Source organism: Calidris pugnax, unplaced genomic scaffold, assembly GCF_001431845.1.
Source record: "Calidris pugnax isolate Ruff unplaced genomic scaffold, ASM143184v1 scaffold24, whole genome shotgun sequence".
NCBI lineage: Eukaryota > Metazoa > Chordata > Aves > Charadriiformes > Scolopacidae > Calidris > Calidris pugnax.
Window position 1 is genome coordinate 17,436,301 of NW_015090922.1, and position 26,670 is coordinate 17,462,970.

Genomic DNA, 26,670 nt, shown 5'->3' on the forward strand with positions numbered 1-26,670 from the left:
AAAACGCACGTTCCTAATTTCTAGTCTAGGCCAGATTCACCTTGCAGACACTACATTCTGTCATAAATGTGCCGTTTAATTTAATAGGTCTCTACTTGGCTTCCTCTGAAGTAGTAAGTTACCCCTCTTCTCCCCAATTCCCCAACAAAATACACAGTTTAAAAGCATTCAACCCTTTTTCCCCCAGGCCGTCATCCCCCCAGGCTTTTTTGGGTTCATCTCTAAACTCTCCTCAGCTGATCAGTGCCCATTTTCAATTGTGGGTGCCAGAACGTGAGTGATATAAAGAGTGATATAAAATGAGAAGAGTAAGAAAGCACTACAAGTGATTCATAAAATAAGTTTCTCTTCCTTAGCATGATCTGTGACTATCACAAGTTATGCTTACAAACTTGGACATTTATAATAATGATCCAGGTATTTTTTTAATAGCTATTTCATACCTTGACATCCCCTATTTGCTATCTGCTGGAAACCCTCTGGACAAGTGCACTTGTAAGACCCATCGGTATTCATGCAGTTTCCGCCAAGGCAAACATCGCTGTCTTGAAGACATTCATCAACATCTGAAATAAAAATGTAACTCAATTATTAGATGATGTAAAAACTGATGAAACTTCTAGTTTCATCAGATACTTCAATACTAACATAGCAACTTGAAGCTACGATGTTGTTTATTAACAGGGTGGGGAAATCAAGTTTACTACATTTTGGAATGTCCTTTTCATTTCTTTCAACTTATCTTGTATTTCTAGAGAGATTTAAAATTTGATTTTGTATTATTTATTCTTAGCAAGCACGTGCAATCTGCATCTCCAACAAAAGTTATCCTAACAGACCTTCACACCAGCCTCTCTCCTACTTTAATGGTGACCATGTTGTTAAAACAGTACAATTAACAAGAAAATTCAAGCAGCTGTACATTTAGACAGACACAAAAAATGCCCACTAATGCAAATTTGTAGCTGCAATATGCATCTTTGGACATGTTTAGACCGCTTTACAAAAATCCCTGAGCCTGAAGTGACCTGACTCAGATGTTGCCCAAAGCATGGGCAAGCCCAAGTGCAGCTGGTGCCACACCAGACCAGACATGCCTGCAGAGACAGCTCACAAAATAACCCCATGGATGTGGGACAGGCACCACACCGTGTGTGCTGCTGTGCTAACAGTTGCTTTCTCAGAGGCAGTTCGTGTGATGCAACACAGCCATTTTGCAGGCTCAGTGGCTTGGTCATGGAGCTGGAGCACTACTTCTGCTCAGTGCTGCACCCAAGCCATAAATCCAGCTCCAGAGTCAGGGCACGCAGGGTCCAGCTCCCACCACGTTCCCATCACACAGCCTCAGGCCTGTAGGCTCTGCCCTAGTGTCTTGACATCCATGGTATAAAAGTGAGGACTGACAGATAGAGCAGGGCAAGTTTCAGGACATAAACTAGATACAAAGTAATAAAATATTTCAAGAACAGGATGGTGGCATTGTCTACACCTAAAGTCTTTTCTTCCCCAGAGAAAACAGAGCACAGCTGCTGTGGGTACAGGAGTAACTCAGCAAGTGCCAGCAATCTGGTGATTTATACAGTTTTCTTTCACTACAGCTCAAGATCACAAAGTATTTCATGACTGTGCCTCTAGTTTTAAAAGAAAACAGAAAATAGGAGTCAAGTAAAAGAAGCATCTCATAAGCAACTTTCCCCTGCCTCGTAATTCACTGAGTTTATTGCTCTGATAACGCAGATAGTTTCCTTTGAAAAACAGTTATCAAAGACTTTTTCCACTGCCTTTGATTATTCTGATTTCTTCAGCATGGATTTTAGCTGATTAGGATTGTAACCTTTTCCTGTGTTGCAGGAATGAATAACAATTGTAATTAAAAAAGAGGACACGACCTCATTTCTACACTTATCTCTGGAAAGCCCACACTGAATCAGAGTGCAACTATCCCTGGGATTTAATCTATTTGATGAAAATACGAAATAGGGATGGCTTTCTTACATAAATGAATGTTATTGCAGATAAAACTGCACTTCATGCTGACAATGTGACCTTTTGATAACCATATGTTTTATAATCATTTTCAACTGAGAAATAAATTGTGGTTTATTAAAACAGCAATTAATTTTGACTAGGAGCATGAGAAAAAATTAACGACTCCCTTGTGCTGAGTTAATGCCAGGTCTCACAACACAAAGGCACTTTCTGCCAAATTCAGTCAAAATGCGTTATTTTCTGTATAGGATGCAAACCTCCCTTTCTCTGATGCAACTCTTCGCTGGTCCTACGGTTGCTGCACAAGAGTCTCCAGAAAAATCACAGACAGTAACTCATGCTTGAGATGTTCAGTGCTTTATACCACCCTTTACACATGCATGTCTTGAGCATTTTGGCTTGCAAAACCTCTGAAAGCTCCCGGGAGAACAGTGGAGCTTCCTATGCTTCAAACACTCTTTTCCAGTAACCCGAGTTCTTTGAGATGTGCAGTCTACATGTAAGTCCAGAAGATGTATATTCATCCTTCCTGTCAGCCGAGACAAGGCCAATACCTTTTACCCTTCGTGCTGTGCTCACACTTTGTGTTGCCTCATATCCAGAGCAACACAGAGCAGAACGTCTGGGATAAGGGAACAGCTTTACCCTTTTTCCTTGTATGATCCAATTCCTCTTCTTTTGCCATAAGGGCTTCTGAAATTGCTCTTTCTTGAAATTTGTCCTTGAAGAGAATCAAGGAAGAGATGAAGATAAAGCACAGACCTGTCCTGACAGGCCATTGCATAGTGATGGAGAGCAGCAGCAGCTAACATGACATCTTGGGCTACAGGAAATGCACCAAACCTGTCCGAAGAGAAGTTCTAGAAAACATTTGGTCCTCAGCTACAATGGATTTAAATTAATTTCTAGATTTCATTTGCTCTTCCCTACAAGTTGGTTAAACTCACCATTTCATATGCTCACACTCTGTTAACAGCATTTACTAATTCAAAATATCTCTCTGCAGACTTGATGGCTTGTAAGGCTTCTTGCTGAAGGAATGAAAATGACAAACCGTTCTGCATCCCACCCTCTCACCATCTCCCTCTCTGCTATGCAGAGGAAGGAAAGAACCTTTTCTTGTTTAAGGTGGACAAGGTAAGATCTTATAAACTAAACTGCAGCAACAGAAGATTGCCATCACACATTTGGGAAAAAAAGTCTAACACAAGGACAGAAAAAGCACTGGCACAGGCCACTTGAAGAGATGTTTGGAATCTCATCTGCTGAAGCTTATTTAGAGCAGGTTAGATGAGTACCTGTCAGGCATGACACCATATGGTCTGTTCTGTCTTTGGTAGGCAGGATGGACCAGTGATCCCTTCCACCAAATTTTCCTTTGATTCTTGACACAGTATCTCTGCATCTGTTGCAATTTAGGATAATCTTGAAGCCAGATGAGAGCAAAATTCTTTGACACAAGTTTCTAGTGCCTTGCATCATCAGCCCACATTTCTTGAAGCTGATAAAAGTATTCACCAGGAACTCTGAGAAGATCTTACTATGTTCTTCTATGACCAGATTCTTCAAACAGGTCAGTACCAAAGAGTATCAGTATGCTAAGGAGATTTTATAATGGATCTTTATTCCTTGTTGGTGAGAACTTCAAGACATACCCTCACTCATTAAATGTGGACGGTTCAGTTATCATCATTGCTGATGAACTCTGGTCTGATATTATAGGTTTGTCTTGAGAAGGCAGCATTTGGCTGGCCCAGGGAGTATTGCTCTTCTGCCTGGATTACTTGAAGAGGTGGATTCCTGACATATTGCTGTGAGTGAGAATGTGGGAACTGCCTCCTAGAGTGCTGTGTAGAAAGTAACTTACCAGCAGAACACTACTAGGTAGAAGAGCAGTAAGGAGCTGTGTCTTCCATGGTATCAGCAGCTACAGAAAGCACACTAGAGACTGGAAAGCTTTTATGTGCTAATACCACAATGTATGGTGAGAGCTTCACTGAGAGATTTTTCCTCCAGTAGGATAAGATAAGGAAGGAACTGACATACAGTCTTTTCTGAAGCTTGCTAGTAAGTCATCTCACATGCTCAGGGTGATCATGAGCAGTGCAGCAGACACACCACAGCAGGTGGTAAAGCCAACGATGGAGAAGAGGGAGCAGCTTTGAAATAATTCATCAGAAAAAAAAAGTTTGCCTATTGCTGGACAATTAAAACATTCTGCTTCAGAGATAACAGAGTCTTTCTGTTTTCTATAATACAGCATTTCTTCCTACATTTACCATACATCTTTCACCTCTTATTTTTGTTTTTACAAGCTCATTATGTAGACTGACTTCTGCGACAGTGAAAGCTGTGAACTCCAGCAGATCCCCCTGGAGCTCATCTTATACTACGTATTTTCTCCTGCCAGTGCACGTGGGATTGTGGTGGCTGGCTACAGGTTCCTAAAACCAGCTGGAGAAGAAGTTTTAACTTAGCAGGCCCCCATGTGAACAGTATATGCTGACACAAGTTTTTGTAATACAGAACCTCTGTGTCAGAATTTGAGCAACAATGTTTGGAAAGGCTTAATTGTTTTTGGTAACAATGTCAACAGGCCTTCCAGGCTTACTGTTGGGAACACATGTGCTGATTTCTTGTACGTGGAAAGATGACAGGGACTGTTTCTAGGAATCCATTAAATATGTGGCTGTTTAGGTGGGGACTGTTGAGCGGTTGACAGTAAAGTATTCAGAAAGAAAAAGGAGCAACACATCCTTCTGCCCCATTCTCAAAAGGGTTCATGCCTATAGCTGAAATATTCAAGATCCCATTGAAAAAAATGAATCAGTAGCTTAAGACCATAAGCTTACCTTCACACTGATCTCCAGTAGATGATAACGTGTAGCCTTGGCTACAAATACATCTGAAGGACCCTTCTGTGTTCCTGCAGCGTCCATTTGTACAGAGTGATCGGTGCTGGCATTCATCTATATCTGTAGCAGAACAGACAGTGAAAACATAAAACATCTTAAAATGGTGCAATAACTGCTTCTGAACAAAACAGCAAAGTGGAGTGTCAATATCCAGTACTGCTTCTCGTGGTCTTATTTACTAACAAATGCAGACAGACAATATAATGCATAAAAAGACATGAAATTACAGATTGGATGCTTTCCTTGAGGTGACTGCATTCAGCATTCTCTCCTGTAGTGTCAACATATCTCTCAATGCACAAACAGGTAAACACAGGCACACAAATACACACAGATGCTACTTGAGAGCTGCTTTTGTTTCTTTTATGTCTGGGCAAAGGCAACACTCCGCTCCAATGAGTCAGCAAAACCCACAAAATACTTTCCAGCAGGATCACCACCTCTTAACAGGGCGTGGTTTTCAGATGCACACTGAGAGGCTGTTTCCCTATTAAGTTGTACCTTAAGGCTCTTTTAAATACTTGCCTTGTAACAGTATTAATCGTCTAAGTATGGGGAAATGTCCCTCTGCTTCCATAACCACTGCTAATCCCTCAGTGCTTCAGTTCTCATAAACTGGGGTCAGCCTGGGTTAACAGATGGACTTGAACATCAAACTTAAATTTTCCTATGAAAACCTCAAAATATTGGGGGGAGGGGAGTGTGGCACTTTGAATTCAGAACATAGCACATGTGCTGCTTGAGTTAGGAAACCTGTTTTCCCTCCCTTAGTTACAAAATACTTGTTAAGGAACAGTAATTAAATTGATAGGGTAGGTTCTTAAGTCACTTGTAGGATTTAGGCATGGCTGAATGTCTTTCTGAAAATATACTCCAATTCAAACTGGAGAAAGTTACTCAATGAGGTTTTTCAGGTCTGTGTCATGGCTATGGAGTCTGACCTCTTGAGTAATGGTCCCTTGAGACCACAGAAGTTCTGAATTTAAGGATCATCGAAATCTGTGTGGCTGCATGAAGCATCTGGGCACATGTACAAGTCCTTACTTTAGAAGGGTGCACTTTAAGAAGAACAGCCTGCACATGCCAGCTCAGCTTGGCAAGGACCCTTTTCCATGAAAGGCTCAGAGGAAGCAGTCAAACTTTGTCTACATACTTTCCCCAAGACCAGTCTGCTATGCGTCCTGGACAGCACATTTAACTCACTCAAGATACTTAACTTACACTGATGTTTTGTTTCAAACTTCCTGACAAATTTACATGAACGATCATTTAGTTTTACTGTATTATTTTTAGCACTCAGAAGTCTGAAAGTCACTTAGGGAAGGGTGGGGGAAAGGGAAAAGAAAAATAAAACATCTGACAAGAAATGTTCACGTTTCTGTGTGCTTCCACAGCTTGGAGACATTCTCCCAGATTTTCACCTTTGGGGAGAGGTTTCAAGAAGTCCCCTGTATTCATCCCTTCTGTACACCTCTAGGTTCTCTCTCAGACTACCCTGCTCTGACTTCAGACCTAGTTTTGCTCTACTGCACGGTTCTGATGGGACTTTTAGATGTGGAAGAAATGTAGAACCTGAGACTCTGAGGTACAGGTACTGTTAGAAATACAACACAAAACTCACTCTCTACTAAACATACTACTTGAAATACAGTGACACCAACGCAGGCATCAGCTCACTGTTAGTTGACACTGCTGGCTTCCAAGAGGGTGCAGGCTGGGTTTTTCATTCCACTCACTCACACAAAAGATAGAAAGAAGAGCAATTAAGGCAGCAAAAGCTGCTGTACCCAAACCTCCAAAATGACAGAAATGCCGAGTTTTTTCCAGAAATTCAAATTTAGCAATATAAATAGTACTACACATTGATTTGCTTTATAACAAATGTCAAAATCTACAATGTGACTGTGAAAATCATGTAATGGAAATACATATTCTTACATTTGTGGTTATTTAGCCTCAGTGTTGTACATTTATTGTTTCTCCATTGAAAGGAATACTACTGGATGAAAAATATTATCTAAAAGGCAAGTGCACCCTTATGAATTTTAATCATATTCTTTCCTACCTTCACACTGATCCTCTGATGCAGAGAGTTTGAAGCCTTGGCCACAAATACATCTGAAAGACCCCTCCATATTTTCACAACGTCCATTTGTACAGAGATTGCCATACTGACATTCATCTATATCTGTGAATACAAAGAAAGCATGTGTGTATAATTAACTTAGGTAAAACCACCTTTCAGTTGAGTTTGGGAATTTACTCAAAGTCTGTCATAAGCATGGTTATAATCAGTTTTCCTGTATATTTTGACCTTGACAATTCTGCAGCAAGTCTGACTTATAAAAAGGATTTGAACTTGAGCTGGCTTGTTCTCAAACACTCAACTACACTCAGACTAAAACAATGCTTTCATCCCAGTCCTGCAAGAACTGCAGTTTACGCTAACAAACCACTTTCTTCCTTTTCCCTTATTTTTCTAAACAGAGATTGCACTATGAACTGTGTCCACATCATCCTTACCAGAATAAGATTATTTTGCTTATAATTTTCCAACAGTAGCTTAGACCAGTGCAGCTTTAGTATAAGAGAAGAGGTCAGCAAATGCTGACATGTTTATTCTTGCATTACACAGATTTACTTTTAGGATATGTACCTGTGATAAAAGCACTAGCAGCTGCCACTACCTTGTAACCATTATCACTCAGGCTTCTGCTACTGCAAGGAACAGTCCAGATGCAGCTCATTCTGGCAAGGCTGTGTTAGAAACTGTGCTCTCCCAAACCATTTTTAAAACACTGGTCAGAATCTCCCAACCTGCTGCCTCTGCTTGTTTACCTGGAGCTTACCTACAGGTGCAAGGGAACAGGCAGGTCATCTTGGAAGCTAGAACAGACCTCAAGCACATCTTCTGCTGTTGAGTTTTTGCTCTTTTTTAAAGCTAGGTCAATTAATGTGCAGGATTAAAAGGAGTTTTCCAGTGCATAACTAGACTCCACATGAAACACATGTTCATGAGAGATCTTCACAGATTACATTCTTCAAGTGGACTTAAAAAAGGCAGGTTCTAAAGGATTCAGCTGACACCTGAAGTATTTCAACTGGACACAGGTCTGCTTGTATAACTTTATAAGAAAAGTTTTAGAAGCAAAATCTCTCTTCCTGGTCACAAATCATCCTTTATTTACAGGAGGACTTGAAAGAAACTTTTTTTTTCTGTTCTATAAGCTATCCCACAGACACCTACTTTCACCATTCTCTGAAAGAAGAGTATTAACTAGATGGGCCACTGTCTTTAGCCAGCGTGAAAATTGTTATGTTCCTACTAAAGAATCATTTTCAAGATTTCCTTCTGAATGCAATGTGTATATATGAACAAAGGAAAAAGCAAACATATAAATAAATAACATCTTTCATTACAAATCCAGCTATAGTTAATTCAGTATTCTAAAATAATCAATACTTTTTTTTCCTAGGAGTGGTTTTCACTTAAAAAACCAAAAGGTTAATTTTCAGATTTTATTTATTTATTTTGGGGATGCAGTTAAGAGCAAGCAGGCGTCCCCGTTTGTATGGTAAAAGTTGTATTTTTTTGCTTCAGTGATGCAGAAAAAGTATTACACCTTATTTGCTTTTATGTACTAGAAATCACATGACTCACAATTATCCTGTCTTTTGTCACCATAAAGCACGCAAAATCTATCAACATAAGAGAGTAAAACTACTGATTATTTGAGGCACTTGAGCAATTTAGGCAGCTGGAGTACAGTGAAAGCTGAAAAAAGATTAGAGGTCTTTAAATCATCATCATAGCTCTTATTAGCTGTTGTGAACATCTGCAGTAACTATTTTCCTCATATATTTATCATTCACGGGTCTTTACAAGCTCTTGTTCAACCTGACTTTGCCAAAGCCCATCTCTCCCCAGACACAAACGAATTCATCATTATTGTCCATATTTCAAATGACCTACAATCCTTCTTTCTTCACCTCTAACTTTGTAAACAAAATGCCCTGTTGCAGCCTGGCCAAGAACACAAAGCAGCATCCTCCCAAGAGAGGACGGCACAGATCCACAGGTGCTCTGCTGTGCAGTTCAACAGGCAATACTACTTACACCATTCTGCAAGGCTAAATTCTCAGATCCCTACGCTGTTGCAAAATTTGTTCACTCAACAAAACACAACCTTTGCTCTCAATGTGATCAATGCTCTAATTCAAGAATTAGAGCTAGTTCTCTATGCTAAAACATAGAGAACTTAATTCAGCAGTCAGGCATGCAAATTCCCAACTGAATAACAAACCCACTTCTTGTAGATTGATTTTCATGTTCTTATCTCCAAGCTATGTGAAAACAAAGCCTGCAATATTATTTTTGATTTTCCATTGGGACTTGAAAATCAAGAGACGTTCCAGAGGAAGCCACCAGAAAAGCCAGAAGTAGAGGTGAAGCCCAGAGCTACAGCTGATTCTACTGAAGCTTCCTACAGTAAGGCTAGAGGTACATGGACTATCTCTGCTGACCTCTATATTAATTTTAAAACCTTCTGATGGGGTCCCTTATGCTGTACAAGCTACTAACAAGTTAGTTAACCACATAGCTGCAAAATCCACCACAGTGATAACTAGGAGGATGAAGCAGTCCAGAAAGTTCTGTCAACTTAATTTTTTTTTTTCATTTATTCATCAGCCCACAGAAGTGTGCTGTACATTATTGTCATTCTACATCATAATATATCACTTTATTTGAATGTGCAAATGTGGAGAGAGAAAGACGAAAAAAAAACATGACTGCAAGTAAACTTCTTACAAATTACTCAAATAGTGCCTGTATGACACAAATGCACTGAGGGACCTCGGACAGTAGCAATTTCAAGAAAATGGGGTGGCAGGGTGTGCAGATGCCATTTTTAATTTCTTCCCATATGCAGCTTACATCGGATGTTCCCACCTAAACTGCAGTTAAATCTATTCTACATGTCTGAAGCGAACCAATTGACTCACCCTTATTAAACAAAAGTAGCCATGTCCTGGCTTTAAATCCTGGAAGATTACGATATCAATACCATCAAAGAACTGTAGAACAGTTCCACTAGACTTTCTAGGGCATCAAGTGCAGGCAGAGGCGTGAGCAGAGAGGAAAAAAACATACTGAAAACTATACTGGGGAAAACTAGCAGAGCTGCAACTGACCTAAACTAACAGCAGAAACAAATTAATTTATGGAACAATGGACTTAAAATACCCTTCATAGATAACTTGGGAAATATCTTCCTTTCCAGTGTATTTAAATTGTACCATATTGCAAAGCTACAGATTTAAGACAAGCTGTGTCTGCATTACATTTTCTAAAATGTGTATGGCTTATTTCCAACATGATGTAAGTCTAAAATAAACAGAAAATGAAGACTGATCACACCACTAATGATGTGAGTGAGATGTCTAGGCTTAGAACATTTCATAAAACAAAGGAAAAAGGGAAACTACATGCAGTAACATAAGGAAAAAAAGACTCATCAGCTTGGAACCAAGACTTATCCCTTGCATGACTTAGTTTTGCTTGTAAATCTGAGCAGAGCAGTGATTTTTTTCTCATTCTATTCCTTCTAACCTGGTTAGCAAGAATGAAACAAGTGAAAGATATGCCATGGCATTTTCAACCAGGTAAATAGGTATAGAAATCAAGTTTGACATGGTGAAGGAATGTAAAATTAAATCAACTTTACATATTCCAAAAAAGGAATTAAATAAGAGGAAACATTTCTTAACAGAGTGCATATGCCACGTTCTTTGCAAGGGTAGCAGGAATCCAGGCAGGTGGGAAGGACCAAAACAAAGACTCACATGGACTAATGTGTGCTAAGTGAACAGCATCAGTTTGCTGTAAATATTTCATAGCCTGCTATAACTCCGTTAAAATACAACTACCCGAGAAATACATTCCTCCACAATAAGTCAAAAAACAAGACCAAATAATGCAGCTATGACACACTGATAAATTGTAACAGGCAGATGTTCAGACAGAAATAATTTGCTACAACAGGCCTTCTTTAGAAAATAGGGTGGTTCAAAAAGGTATCACCTGTACAGCAAAACTGGTGGTGAGACTCTGACAGCTACACCATACATTTTTCAGGTGCTTCATTGCAACCTGGCTGTAGTCTTGCTCCACAGATCAAAAGCCCATTTGTGCCTGGAGCACAGTAGATGTCCATCTACCAGAGCTATTTCAACCAAAACAGTGCTCTTAGACTCCTTTATGACCTGAACCTAACCACAGCAATTAGGAGCTATGAAGAAATAAGCTATGCAAGTACAATGCCAGTCTGACCTATAACAATAATGCACGCATCCCCCATGTAGGTTATTGTACACCTGTTTAGGTAACATAGTTACTCCGACCATCACAAATGATAGGGGATGTGTTACAGACAGAGTGGACAGAGGATTCACACCAGACAGCAGAGCCTTCACAACTGAGGTCAAACTTAAATTTCTGGTAGTGCCCCAGGAAGTGGCACTCAAAACTGCAAAAGATTATTTCTATTTGCACAGTGGATTCATTTGCTCTTTCTTACCTATATCTCAAATAGCCACAACTGATTTGAAAAAAAAAAATCTAATATTTAAAAACAAATCTACAAAACTATAATGAGAGAAATCTGTCCTAAAAACCTAACCTAAAGTGAGACAAGCTGCTTTAAGATGTGCTAATGTTTTGCTGGAGATACAGATAATTAAGAAGTTTTATTAATATGCTTTGTGAGCTAATTCCCATATCCTATTGAAAAGTCTGCCAGTCACAGTGACATGTTAGCACTCTCATGTTTTTCCATTTGTTAATATCTCCAAACAATGGCCTACTTAGCATTTCACTGATAATACATGCCTTTCAGTTACATATTTTCTATTTCAAGAATTCAGTTTTGTAATTATAATTGTATTGTCTGCAGTCTAGATTCAATATTCATTTATCTACAGTAAAACATGATTTCCTCATATATACTGTGTCTGAGAACATAAATTTCAAAACTCTCATAGTATCAATTATTATTGAATGAAAGGAGGACCCTGGGCACAGTGCTGTCAACAGGTTGTAACACTGATGGAATAGGAAATCGAGTGTCTCAGAACAAGAAGTGTTACAGGGGATACAAAGAGTACTGAACATACCATGGCACTGTCCATTCCAGCCTCTGAATCCCAGTCTGCAAGGAATGCACTGGTAAGAGCCAGGAGCATTGATGCACTGTGCATCTGGACAAGTAGTTGGAGTCAGGCATTCATCAATGTCTTCAAAGAGAAGATAAAAGGAAATTCTGGTCAAAGGCATAACAAACATTGAACAATAAACTAATCTGGTTATTCTGACTGTGCTCATATTACACTAATACATTTAAAGAGTTGTGTGCTTTGTTTGTTACAGACCCAGGAAGGTACAAGTTCACACAGATTTGTAGCAGCGAAGGGGCATCTCAGAGAAATAAATGAGATGATAGTATATGCAACTGAATTGGAATTTTCTGTTATATGGCGAATATTTGACAGGCCCTCCATAACATGCAGCAGAGCAGATTTCTGGCTCAGTCAGGTAAGAATGACTTTGCTTACATCACCCCTTTACCACATTGAAGTGTCCTGAGATTCTTCCCATAGTCAGTCTCAAGAGACTTTGGAAGTGCATTGCAACAACGATAAAATTGTAACTCTGGCTTCTCAACGCAAAGAGGATTTGGTATTCTCCAGTGTCCTAGAGTTATGCAGCATTTAAGTATTATATGGACTATAAATTTAATTGTGTGAATGGTAATCAAAGATGCTTACAGGGAGTAGGGATTTAATTATGTCTGAAAGAAAGTACAAGCAACACACACATAACTGAGTCCGGCAATCTTTAGGGTGATAGAGGAACTTGTTGCATCAGGAGACATCCTAGTTTACCCACAACAAAAGAAACAGGTCCTGAAAAACTCATGGATGTCACGTCCATGCTCTGAGCATCTACTAGCAACTTCTTATCCTGCACCAAAGAAACCCAGAATACATGCAATATATGCACTCTAAAAGACTGCATATAAAAATTACATTCAAAGATAATGCTGTCAACTGACCAATGATCAGAAGATGCTGGAATTAAAACTGTGTGGGCAGCCTCATTCCAGTCTGCCTCCATACGCGAGTATCATTTTATAATATGGTCTTTAATTACACAATAATTATAATCTTTCCTACTAAGTACTTGCTTCATGCAGTTGCACAGAACTAATGAAATCAAATCCACCCCTAAGCCCAGCTTCATGAGCTCCTGTCCCTTCCTAGCCCCAAGCCTAGCAATTCTGCAATTAAGGACTGTACTCCACCACAGATAGTAGGGAGGTAATTTACTCCTAGTTTTGGGAACAAACTCACAGAAGGAAAGCAGCCTCCAGCACTTGTCGTTTAATTTGTCAATGCTCCAACTTTCAAAGCATCCAACATCCCAGCTCCAAACAACTCGCTGGATGTGGGAAAATACCAATTTTTTATACAATCATTATTGTCCAGCTGAGAGTACTTTCTCATAAAAAACAGCAACAGGCCTCTTCAGCTGCTACAATGCAGACGTGCAAATGTTTTTCAGTGAAACTGCTGTGAGATTTTTTTTATTTAATTAACAAAAAAATCCACTTCTGCTGAAACCTGTTCTCAGAACTGCCTGGACTGTATCTGCCCTCAAAGCACACACCATAAATAACTTACTTGGTACAGAAATCTTCAGTCAAAATAAAAGTTTAAATGCTGCAAAGCTTAAAGAAATCACAAAAAGATTTTATCCAAATACTTAATCATATGCAATGATGTTCAGCTGTGCCTTTAACACTGTCCTACACGAACAACAGACTCTACAAAAACAACGTATATGCGCTCTTTATGTTTCCCAGGCCAGGCACACGACAGAACCTGCGTGAGTATAGCTTGAAAGCAGAATGAAGATGGTGTGAGGAAACTTAAGGGAACTCTGTGTGTTATGTGCAGCTTGGAGGATTCTCGCCTTTGTTTTTGAAGTGTGGAGGAGGTGGGGTGGAGTTATTTGTGGAATCTGGAATCTGTCAGTAGGGTGACTATAACCTGTAGGTGTAATGACACGGTGAAATGATTCCTGATTGTGTCATTTCCTTGGTTTGATGGATTTAGTGTAGTAGGGTTTTTCCCTTAAGCAACCTTAAATAACTTGCAACAGAGAACTTCATTTCAGAAATTACATATTGTTAAATTAAATGACAGAGGACTACCACCACACTATTTAAAATACAAACTAATAAGAAATTGGACTCACTGTGATATTGTGATTTCTAGCAGACTTTAATCACAGATTCCCTACTGACAGAGAAGATTTGGAAAAAATATTTCTAAGAGTGAAGCGTGCGAACCATTTATTTAAATTTTAAAAAATTGTCTGAATAGAAAGAGGAATTTTTTAGCAATGCTCAGAGCAGCAAACATATCCATTGCAACTTTAAGTTACTTATTTGCCAGACAACCTAACATGTTAGCAATTTTCTTCTGTCCTAAGTAACTTAGACTGAAGCATGAACAAAACTGTTTAAAATGAAATGGCTGCCTGTGTTTATTTAGTTCACATTTCAAGCTGAAAATGAAAAAAGAACAGCAAAAAAAGACATAAATATCACACTAAAAAATAATACAAAGTTTTGAAGTTCAGATGCCCTAGGATCTCCTCCAACATGAATTACCTACTAGATACATATTTCCAATTAAAAAAGAGTCAACTTATAATTTGCTACCTGTTATAATATAGGAAAAATGACAGATATATTTTTTATTTTTTTTTTAAACAGAAACTTGGTACTAAGTATGCAGGGAAAGGCTGACAATTAAGTTAAGAGAAGAGCTTAATGGAAAGAGCTGTTAAAACAGCTGTCCCAAGATGGTTCTGTCCATAGTGGTGGAACACCTATGCAGTGTCTTAAATCTAAATGACAGGAATTGAATTGTGGTTCCAGACATCAAATAACTGAAAAGACTGGAGAGTACTCAAAAAGGTTTCTTGTTTAAGCTTGCACCCTCTGAGAAGTTTCCCTTTGCAGCTCCTGGCACAGCGCTAAGCCTCCCTTGAACAGCAAGCAATGCTAATCATTCCAAGCAGAGGTAACATTTAGCATTGGTTTTGTGATATGAATAAACGGTAACTTCACCATCCAGGACATACTGTAGATAAAACAGGCAATGTCCTTTTGAACATTCTGCCATTTTCAGCTGGTGTGCAAGGGGAAGTTAATTAAATAAAGTCACTGTGAGAGAAATCCAACAATAAGAATCTAGAGAAATTACCCATGGAAATAAGCACAGAGTGGGATGGGGTAAGGGAACTCTGAATGCAAACATATAAAACCTCTATGCCAAGATATTCCGTGTGAAATCAAATAGCAAATGGAGAATGAAATGAATTAAATGAAATATACCAGGTAGAAAAATATTAAGTTAAACATGAAAAAAATGTGTTATTTTAATATTTCCATCTAATGGTCAGATTTCTTCAAAAATAAAGATATAGATGTAAATTTTTCTGTTGAGATCAGAAACAGCAGTCGATGTGAACAAATGGCTCTTGCTATTACAGTTGTTTGGCATGGCAACTGTTACTGTATTACTACTGGTGAAGAGTCCAAACCTACCTTCACATTCACCTCTCCTGTTCATTTGGTACCCACTATCACAATATTCACATCTGTATGAACCAAGAGTATTTATACAAAAGCCTTCTCCACAAGTATGTGGTCTTGAACATTCATCAAAATCTGCAGATGAAAAAGAGAAGAGAAACCTTGCTTCACCATGAAATTACTGAATGCTTGTGCCTCCCTTAAACTCTGCTTTAATTAAACATAAGTAAGTTTGGATTTTCAAGCTATTTGCAAGTCAGAGCCCTGCAGCTGTTTTTACTGAGCAGTTCCATCTTTACCTCACTGCTTGTAATCAAAGAAATAATGATATCTAGAAACAACCAGCCTGTAGGAAGAAGGGCAGTGAGCAGCCCTGCCTGTGGTGACACTGCGTGTATATTGTGCCGAAGGCAGCGCTAACCTGAGGAACACCACAGCCACTTCAGTCTGTTTTTGCTGCTCTCCATGCAGTCTGTGGCTGTTTGCAGCTACATTTAAAAATATGCTTTGTTACAGCTGCTAGTGATTGAAAGAGTTTTTAATATTTGTATTTCCCACCACAGGTGTTTTTACTAAATGGTAATTTTTGTAAACAAGCACGGTACTGAATATATTCTTGGTTTTTAACAAATAACATTTTGAAAAGTAGTAGGAGCCTCTCAAATATTTTTCTCACTACAATACCTAGTGAGAGACAGCTAAAAACACTTCCGGACATCAGTCCAGTACCAATGACATTGAAGAAAAAAGCTGAAAAGGGAACGTTAGGGGGTTTTAGATAAACTTCTTGATTCATCTATGTATTTTTATTTTCTATAAAGGAGACCAGTAATTACCAACACAGTCTGTTCCATCTTCACTGGCCATGAATCCAGCTTGGCAAATACATAGGAAACTTCCTTCTGTATTTTCACAGCGTCCAAGGGAACAGAGATGAGGTGCCTGATTACACTCATTGATATCTATAAAAGAAATAAAAACTTAAGACTATAGAATAACATATTTAGTTGTGATTATTTGTGTGCATTCTATGCCGTGTTTTTGAAAAGGCTGATCTTGTAATTATTTTAACTATTTGAAAAAGTATGTTTTCCTCTCCCTCAGAGCTGAAAAAAGATGCATTAAATAGTTTTGGTTGGAAAAAAATGCTCCTATTGGCTTAGACTATAAGAATATTGCATTGGCCCAAAGAATGTGACATGATTACTATTCAAATCACTACGCTGAGTGCAAGCTGCAAGCATGGAACAATAACACAATTTGGATGCAATAGAAGAATTTTAAGTTGCCATTTGGCTTTGTATGTGTGTAAATTATGTTTTAATACTGTAGTTGCACCTGATAGCACGCATGAAGTTACTAAACTTTTGGTAGCATGAAAAGTTGATAGTCCATAATCTAGCAACATGATAATTTTTTCTTTTTTTGATCCAAGTTACAAAGAAACCAGCATACTCTGAATGAAGGAAAGATACTGATTCAGCTGCTTCCAAATCTGAAAAGGCTCATGTAGAGCCAGGCTGGGTTCTGCCTCACGTTCATCAAGGCCCTCTGTTCCAGAGCTTAGTAGTTTTGAAGGGAATGAAGACCTCACTTTGCAGATCTCCTAATGTGCTTCTGGGATGTTTGTGACATACTTTCTTTTTTCAGCAGAAGGTTGAAAGGAGAGACCTAACAAAATGACTGGATTTAGTTCAGTTGCAGAGCTGGTAGCTGGGCAAATCATTCTGAGAAACAGGCATCAGTTCAATCATTCTTTCTCCAAACAGAAGTGTATTTCATAGAATCATAGAATGGTTTGGGTTGGAAGGGACCTTAAAGATTATCTAGTTCCAATCCCACTGCCGCAGGCAGGGACTCCTCCCACTAGACCACGTTGCTTAAAGCCCCATCCAGCCTGGTTCTGAACACTTCCAGGGATGGGGTATCCACAGCTTCTCTGGGCAACATGTTCCAGTGTCTCACCACCCTCACAGGAAAGAATTTCTTCCTAATATCTAAAATACATTTCTCCTCTTTCAGTTTAAAACCATTGCCCCTCATCCTATCACTACACTCCCTGATAAAGAGTCTCTCCCCATCTCTCCTATAGGCCCCCTTTAGGTACTGAAGGCTGCTATAAGGTCTCCCCAGAGCCCTATTCTTATTTCTTCCTAGAAGTCTGATGATTTTAGTTAGCTGACATAAAGCTGAGAAGAGATGGTCTGTCTAAGCACTTTTCTCTCATCTCACAATGGCAAGAACTTTCATTCAATTTAATTAAATTCACGTTCCTTCCAAGCAGCTAAAAGGCTATATCAGATATTAGCTGGCAAATTTTATTTAACATAGCAAAAGTAGTTTCTGTGTAGTTTGGAAGCATTCAGTAAAGGAAGCAACTCCTGACTGCACTGTAGCATCCCCTGACCAGACTCTACATTTCAAGCATTTCATAGCACAGTTATTTCAGATTTTTGAAAGCATCCATTCATACCAGAGCACTTTGTCTGCTGATCATTAAGTCTGTACCCCTCGTAGCAGATGCAAGTGTATCCCACAGGCAAATTAACACAGTGTCCCGCTCCACAGATATCAGGATTAACTGTACATTCGTTGATTTCTAAGCAAACAAAAAAGAGTTTAATGTTAAACTCTCCCACATAGTTCAGTAAGTGTACAATACTCTGCAATCCAAGTAGAAAGATCAGGCCTGAAAACAACTGCCAATCAAGTTTGTAAATCCTGAGTTTCTGTAATGGATACCTTATCTGATAGAATCTAGAAATTATCTAGGATTTTCCTAGTAGTCTCATGTCCCATTCAAGATCTATAAATGAGTACATAAAAAAATAAAATTAAGATAATATAAAATAAAAATTTATACAATTCAATCTTTGCATTGAAGGTTAAGAAAATAACTGTAGTGGGTTTCTGATTATTTTTAGAGTACTCATCTGTTAATGGCATGGATATATTTTGTAAGATAAGATTCAGATATGGGCAGCACTGGATGCTAAACCCTTACAGTAGTTTTAGAAAGTATATGTGTTACTGCAAAAAATACTAATGACTGTGCTTAGTTGCAATTTAAACTAAGGTTATACAGCAGCATGAAGCAGTAATACTTGAAAAAGGTTATCTTTAAGGAAGAATAATGTATTCAGACTATTTAGAAATAGGTTACATTTAAATTTAACTAAATCTTAAAGTACAGAATCAAGGCACTCAAAAACATCTCAACTCTAACCGCATTCAGCTTTTTCAATCCAATTTAGGATTTTGTCCTACAAATCTTACTTCACTTATACTTTACTATCTCTTAAATATCTAAACAACACTTGGAACTGTATCTGAACAGTAGAGTGACTTATTTGCCTCTGGCACACAACAATTTCTAGTTCCACTCCTTTTCCTGAGGAAAGGAAAAAACAGCAGAATATGAAGAACTACCACTTATTTTTTTTCTGACTGATGTGAGTTCCCAGCAGGGTAACCTCCTCTCCTTGTAAGGAAACAGGGAGCTGGCTGGCAGAAGGGGCACAGTCACATTAGACTTCGAAATTCTGGTTTGACAATCACCATTAGCAAAACTTTCATATGGGACTGAAGAACTGTAATTACAGGTAATTGAAGGAGGCAGCTGATGCTTACAGAAAGACAAGATACTTTCTCCACTCTTACAGTAGATTCATGAAGATTTAACTGCAGACAGAATCATACTTCAAACTACTGGGTGATTTAGAACCTGTGCATGTTGTGTGCAACTCAAAAACCCATTCTTGAATAAAGTAAAGACATCTATGAAGAGTTAAACTTTTAATAAAGTATGTGCAATTTCTCCCCGTGAATGCAAACTAGGAAATCTCTTGGTAGGCATAAATATACCATACTACATCTTAAAGTATTTACTTCGATATTGGAATTACTTCAAAGCCTGTGTTAATTCTGAGAGACTAGCCAGAGTGACATGGTAATGCTCTCATATATACACACGTAGTACCTTCACCTTTTTGTTTGTTAATTAAAGCAAGCAAAATTTTCACGCCTTTTGGACACAGGCATGTTTTAGACAAGCTTCAGCTATGACAGGAGCATTACTTGCATTTCTGTTATTTTCACTTTTTGACCCACAGATGTAGAAAAAGCAACTTTAATACATCAAAAAAGGAAGAAGCACAAACGTCAAAAGAAAATTTCAAAATAGATCTTACAGTAACTCCTCATCTGCTTTTTGTAGAACATGCTGATCTACATCCCACAAAGAACATGATCACGCATACTTCATGAACACATGTACAGATTGTCTAAACTTGACTACTTGTAGCCAAGGAGTCTTCAGTTCTAGACTTCAGTTGCAGATCATATAATATAAGGTGGAATTACTAATTTTTCCTTCTATCATTTATCTGTGGGCAGCTACATCCTTGGAGAGTCTAGTCCTAGCTCTGTTGACAGTACCCTCCTCGCTGTGCTGTTCTGTATTTTCTATCTCTCCCCAAAGTTTTCCTTTCTGATCTACAGCTACATTCTCTTTGCTATTATAATTCAGAAGTAGCATGGAACAAGTCATAGTGTCAGGAACTCACAGTCATTTCTTAATTTATTTTAGTTCTAAAAAGGAAGTACAATACCTGTAACTTGAGTAGGTGCAATTACTTGACTTGCACTCGAAGTAGAGATTTCAGGAGCAACTTCAACAGGCAGAGGAGGAGATGTTTTCTCAATCACTACTGTGTGACATGGAATGGAAATCAATCACATCCAAAAAAACCCCTTAAAGCATTCAAAAAAAAAAAATCCCCTTAAAGAATTCACACATGATACTGAATGAGCCAGACGCTATGGAGCTTTTCATTAGTTTACTTTGCATAGATCTAGAGTAGAAAAAAAATAGTATAATTGGGTTTTCCATCATCCTACTGCTTGTGAAAAAAACTGAGGTGCTAAAGAAAGGAAGCACAATAGTAAAATTTTTGCAGCAAAAGTTGTGCGTAAAACTACAAGGAGGCACCTAAGTAAAGTTTCCTCTTGGAAAGGGTACAAGGCCTCAACTCTGCTGACAGTAAAGTTCTTATGTACATAATCCAGGATATTACTTTTGCCTAAAATACGTCTTTGCCTCCTAACAAGTCACCCAGCCAATGCCAACCTCTCAATTCCCCCCACTTCACCTTCCATGATTTTTTTTTTTCTGTATTCTGCTCATGGAAAAATTGCTTATGAAGCTGCAATCAATTTTTCATTAACCTCTGTTACAATTGAATCATAGAATCATAGAATCATAGAATTTCCCAGGCCGGAAGGGACCTCCAAGGGTCATCTAGTCCGACCTCCCCGCAGTCAGCAGGGACACCCCCAACTAGACCAGGTTGCCCAGGGCCTCGTCGAGCCTCTCCTTGAATATCTCCAGGGATGGGGCCTCAACCACCTCCCTGGGCAACCTGTTCCAGTGCTCCACTACCCTCACAGTAAAGAACCCCCTTCTAATCTCCAATCTAAATCTGTTCCCCTCCAGCTTGAAGCCATTCAGGGCCTCGTCGAGCCTCTCCTTGAATATCTCCAGGGATGGGGCCTCAACCACCTCCCTGGGCAACCTGTTCCAGTGCTCCACTACCCTCACAGTAAAGAACCCCCTTCTAATCTCCAATCTAAATCTGCTACCTTCCCATTCTTTGCAGAATTGTAAGCACTCACTCATGCTAAAAGACAAGACAAAACAAGTTACCTGGATACTGTGGATGCAGGTTAATTGTTGAAATTCCAGGAGAAAGCTGAGGCTGCCCAGGCTCTAGATCAGGCTGCTTTTCTTGATCAAGGGAAGCTAATTCCTAAAGGAATAATTAAAAATTTACATTCTGAAAACATTCTCTTAATACAGCTATCATAACAACCCACAAACTCCTGGCTTGAGAAACTGCTAACATTCTCACATGAGTGGCGTTTGATAGCAGATCATTAATTACCACCAATTAAAGACTGAAAGACCATAGAATACTATGTTTACATATGCATACAATTTAACATTGATTTTATTTGAAGCAGCCATTTCACGGAGCTTCTAATTCTATCTTTGGCTTTGTCCCTCCATAGTTTTTCCATCCTCCAGTCTTTAATTGCTTACGATTAGTACTTAATTGTAGTTAAGCATCACACAGAAGTATAGAACCGGATGTGTCTCTTTGACCACTGTGAAAGGTTCTCTCTTAGCTATTGCACTGATCATCTTATTTCCAGAAAAGTCTTAGATGCTTGTAAGTCTTTAGGAAAAGGAAACGAAGTACAGTTGCAGTTATTCCTAATAAATCCCATTACCTTCAGCATAGAGAACCTGGAATCTCCAGAATGTGGGACTTAACACAGATACACACCTACTCTTCCCCACTGAATACACACAACCTTAAAAAAACTGGGAAACTGACTCAGGCATTAATATAAGTCTCTTAAGCAGGTGTCACAAATGTTTCTCAAAGCTTCATACTGTTTCTCTCCAACCCTTTTTGTCTGGCTGTCAGTACCTCTAGGTCTCCTTCATACTGTCTGCATTTTTCAGTATCCTCTTTAAAATGCAACCTCCAGAATGGGATAGACCAATATAGTACTAGACGCTTCACCAATGCCCTAAAGAGAGGTTAAAGTAACCTCTTTCCTGTACCTCACTATCTGCCTATTGTTGTATATAAAAATATGAGCTCTTTTTGCCTCAGGGTTTGCACTGTAAGTCCACAGTGAGCTGTTTGTTCCTCATAAGTCCTAAATCCTTTTCAGAGTTCTGGTATCATAACTTGTACACATGGTCTGCATTCTAATTCCTACATAAATCACATCATGTTTTACCTGATCAGGGGCTGCAGTTGCCACTAAAACCAGAAAGAGAAAAGAGAATTAATCAGTCTTCACATCACATTTACTTACACATTCTATTTAATATTACTAACACATTTGAAAGTGGTTGCTGCCCACTGCAGAAAAAATTCAGGCTCTAACCTCATCCCAAAATGCTACAAACTTGAAGTAATATTCCTGAAGCAAGCATGAAAACTAACCTGAAACCAGTATAAGATTCTTCACACTGACCAATGCTTGTAATTATTCACTCAGTATTCAGCTGCCTTATAGATTTCTCAATTGTTTCCTTAGAAACAATCGGAGAAACTCACAGGTTATTAACTCACTGATTAAACTTTTAAAATTCCTCCCAAGGAATATAAAAATCTGTAGTTATTTAAAAGGTAAATTAATATAATAATGATATATAGCTAATCATTAAAATTTTGCAAGATTTATTGTTAAAAAAAAAATCAAGTTTTGAAATTTGCCTTTTCTTTAAGCAAGTAAAGTGGTTTGGTTGGTTTGTTTTTTCTCCACAGAAGTGACTTTTTTCTGGGAAGGAGTCATATAAGTATTTATTTTCCATTGCAGTTCACAATTTTTGAATTTGTCTTTTACTGATGAAAAACTCCATGCTTCTGTAAAAAACTGTAAGAATATTTTTCTTTTCACAATCAGCATTACCTACAGGACAGATTTAAAAGAAAAAATATTGTGAAGTTGTCACACTTTTTGCTCTGGTTTCTTCAGCATCAGCAGGGAGGCTGATTATCAGAACTGGGAGAACTTCTAATAAAATCTCAAAAATTTCAAATGCAAACATGTTTTTTTTACTTAAAAAAATACTCCCTTTTTCTCCAGATTTTCTGTGTTTTAAGATTGTGGCAATCTTTCTAATTACTGAAGTAATATTTTAGCAAATGATACACCTCTTTTTTCACTTCATAACGCAGAAAAGCCCAGAGGTTTATGTGAGAATTTCTAATCCAGCACAGTCTGCAAGTATATTTGAATGGCTTATTTTTCTCTCCAGATTCAGTTTAGCTGCATTTTCTGTTTGAAAGTAAAACTAGAGCAGTGATTTTAACTGGAAGGCAACCTGTGTCACACAGAATTTTACAAAGTCAGCTGACTGAAACTCTTTCTAATAATGGCCTGACAAACAGATACATAACTGCTACTTGGAAATAACTTATTAAGTACTCAATATCATCAGATGGTTTTTCAGCAATGTATTTCTTCTTGTCTACAGTTAGTTCATCCCAAGTTTGCTGGCAATGTAATTACAATAATGCTGCTTTCTGCATTAGTTTTAGACTCAGGACAATTTCAGCTGCTATGAGTTCTTAGAGGAGCTCGCAGAAAATGAAGTCTGAGAAAAATATCTTAGAGTGATCAACTCTTAGTTAACCTTCTTAGTTAAACAGCCCAGCAGAGAGTGGCTTATCCAACATGGTCATGCAGATGGAGTGAGCAGCTGCAGGGGTGAAAGCAGACCACATGAAAAAGCAGCATGCCCACATCACATGGTGCTGATCTACAGGACTGTATAGAAGGAAGATGATGAAAACCCCTTAGCTTCTGCCACCCTAAATATTAGTAAATCAAAGCCCGAGTTGAGTCCTTTGATATATGTTAGAGATTATAAATATATTTATTAAAGTCTTAAGCTAAATATTTACTATTTCTTATCATAAAAAATAGTGAGATTAAAGCACTCTCTCTCTCTCCATGGTGTTCTCAGCATCTGGTAGGGACTATACATAAAATTTCAGAAGTCCTCTGCTGTGGGAATTGGAGCCTCTTTGTCCTGCACTGTCCGCAGCTACTCCGCAAAGAAATATACCATTGAAGACGCATGCACAGAAATACAGAAAGACTAAATTTTCCCACTCTCACCTTCTTGCACAGCCATCTCAGTCTCACTTTTCTGTGAGAAGGTCAGTGCCTCCACTGGCTCTTCCTTTGCTGGGAGAGGTGGAGGAGAAGTACCTTTAGCAACAGGTTGAGTAATCGGGGTCTTGCCAATGACAGGTGGCTGTACTCTAACTGCAGGGTGATGATATAGCTTGTTTCTGTGAGGGCCAGAAACCGTATAACCCATTCCACCAGGGCAGATTTCCTTAAAAGCAGCTAGATTTGGGATGGGAAAATATTCCTTTTAGGAGTCTAAAAGTGCAATATGTTGACATAGTGGAAAATATAATGACTACCACTAATAAATTTAATCTCATATTGTACATACATTTAAAAAAAAAATATTTAAAGACAAGCTATGCATTGCATGCTAATATGACTGAGCATTCTCCCAAAATCATGTTCTGGCTGCTATTCCCAGGAGGTTTCCGCTCCAGTTTACCATCTTTCTTCATTATGTTTAATCTATCATTATATTATATAAGATAACATTATATATTTTCTACTAATCCTCTTCAAACAGTATATCCTTTCCAAATATGAATTTAAATATGCAAATTGTCATCATCATCTACATTGCATAAGGAATGAAGATCACTATCTCTATCGTTCTCTTTTTGCCGACACCAAAGAAAAAATGCTCACCGCCCTGTACTAGAGGAGCAGAAGAATATCAATCAGTAACAACATTCATTCACAGGTTTGCATTTGACTACATCAGAGGTCTTATACCAGCCCTGATCCAAATTCCACTGAAGTGAGTAAGTCTTTCCACTGACCTCAGTGGGCTGGATAAAAACAAGATGGGGATCATAAAAAGCCAAATCACCACTGGAAGAGAGGGGAAATAGTCTCATTTATAAAGCTGCTACAGAAAAAGGTAACCAAAATCGGGCAACAGATCCTGCTCTGATCTCTGCAGCTGCTCTATATGAACACCAGGTCCTAGTGGAAGACTAGAACGAAAAAGAAATACAGGTCAGCCTTCCTCCCCATCAAAGATAGTAGCTATGCTCCTGTCAGGGACAGGGAGACCTTCAGAAATCTTGAGCGGGCAGTGCTTCATTATCCTCACTGCTCTAGGTAAAGCTAGGTTGGGATAGAAAACCAAAGATTTAGTCTCCCAGGTGCTCTAAGTGATTTCTTACAGCTTCTTAGAAGATTGGCAGAGTGGGGCACTGGTAAGTTCGCAAATTCTGCATTGAACACATCAGGGTTTTAAAATTAATTAGCATCTAAAATAAAATCACAAAATACTAGCTACAGGTAGGCCACAGATGAATTCATTAAATTATACATTAAACTGCAGTGTGCATTAATTGCATACTGTGTTCTGAAGGTGTCTTAGTAATAGAAAAGATGAAGGGTCAAACTAGTTAATTTGAGTGGATTCAGAACAAAGAAATATTTTTTGTTTGGAAATGGTAATATCAGAACTTGCCAGAAAAATACCCAACTAAGGTTGGCAATTCTGGTCAAAGGAGGAAGACAGAGAAAATGTGACACCTGTCCCTTCAGATGCATACTCAGGATGTAGGAAATCTTGTTTCAAGTCATATTCTCTCAAATACAGAATAGAAACGTGAGCCTTATTCTATCACAGCTCTGATAAATGCTCTCAGGACCTGGGTATATAAAACTGGCCTCTATCAGTCTCTCTTTTGGAGCTGGTCTACTTTGTACAGATATTTTCAAAGACAGTGAGAGCATGACTTTTTAATTCAATGACTCTTAAATTAACACAGGATGCTGCAAGTAAATACATTACCCCATTCTGGAGTATCCCACATTCACACATTTTTCATAGTAAACCCTGAAAGATTATGAATTTAACCTGTTATTGAAAGGAACATGAAAGTTGTAATGAAATGGGAAAAGTGTTTCCCACACAACTCATTTTCTACTCACAGATTTTGTCTCTGAAATCTTTTCATTAAGAAAAAATCACTAAAATAACTAATTCCACATAATATTCAATGATGACTAGAGAGCAGTCAACTTTGCAAAAAGATATATTCTCTGCTCCAGAATACACACAACTGGGCATTGCATTCCTCATGCAATATTCTCAGATGTAAGGCATCTGCATTTAAATTGCAAGTCGTCTGATGAGAATACTTTTTTCTCCATCAAAATGCCATAGAAGTATTATTTATCTGAAAGCGAACTGAACTTTTAAAATCCTAGTCAGTGATCTAGCAACCCAAAGGTCATGCAGGAAACAATGGCTTTAAAAATCAATTGAAATGCTCAAAAATGTTGGTCATTTCGATTTCTGTAAGGCAAACTTAAAAAAAATAATGAATATGCTGCTCTCATCATGTCTCTGATGCTAACTGTGGATTTCCCAAAGCAGCTAGCCAGTTTTGAAAATCTGA

At 38.4% G+C, this 26,670-nt stretch overlaps 1 protein-coding gene across 6 annotated transcripts in view; it reads right to left on the reverse strand.

Annotated features, from left to right (window-relative positions):
* LTBP1 (latent transforming growth factor beta binding protein 1) overlaps positions 1-26,670 on the reverse strand; it is a 193,588-nt gene that overhangs the window by 42,556 nt on the left and 124,362 nt on the right. For 3 of the 6 annotated variants that reach the window (XM_014950706.1, XM_014950710.1, XM_014950708.1), the window contains exons 12-22: positions 24,275-24,508; positions 22,382-22,404; positions 21,273-21,375; positions 20,179-20,277; positions 18,042-18,167; positions 16,405-16,530; positions 15,581-15,703; positions 12,078-12,197; positions 6,970-7,092; positions 4,842-4,964; positions 444-566 (exon numbers count right to left, since the gene is read on the reverse strand). In XM_014950706.1, coding sequence (XP_014806192.1) covers positions 444-566; positions 4,842-4,964; positions 6,970-7,092; positions 12,078-12,197; positions 15,581-15,703; positions 16,405-16,530; positions 18,042-18,167; positions 20,179-20,277; positions 21,273-21,375; positions 22,382-22,404; positions 24,275-24,508 — 1,323 coding nt within the window. The remainder of the gene's footprint in view (positions 1-443; positions 567-4,841; positions 4,965-6,969; positions 7,093-12,077; positions 12,198-15,580; positions 15,704-16,404; positions 16,531-18,041; positions 18,168-20,178; positions 20,278-21,272; positions 21,376-22,381; positions 22,405-24,274; positions 24,509-26,670) is intronic. The other 3 variants (XM_014950709.1, XM_014950711.1, XM_014950707.1) reach the window with 2 other exon arrangements.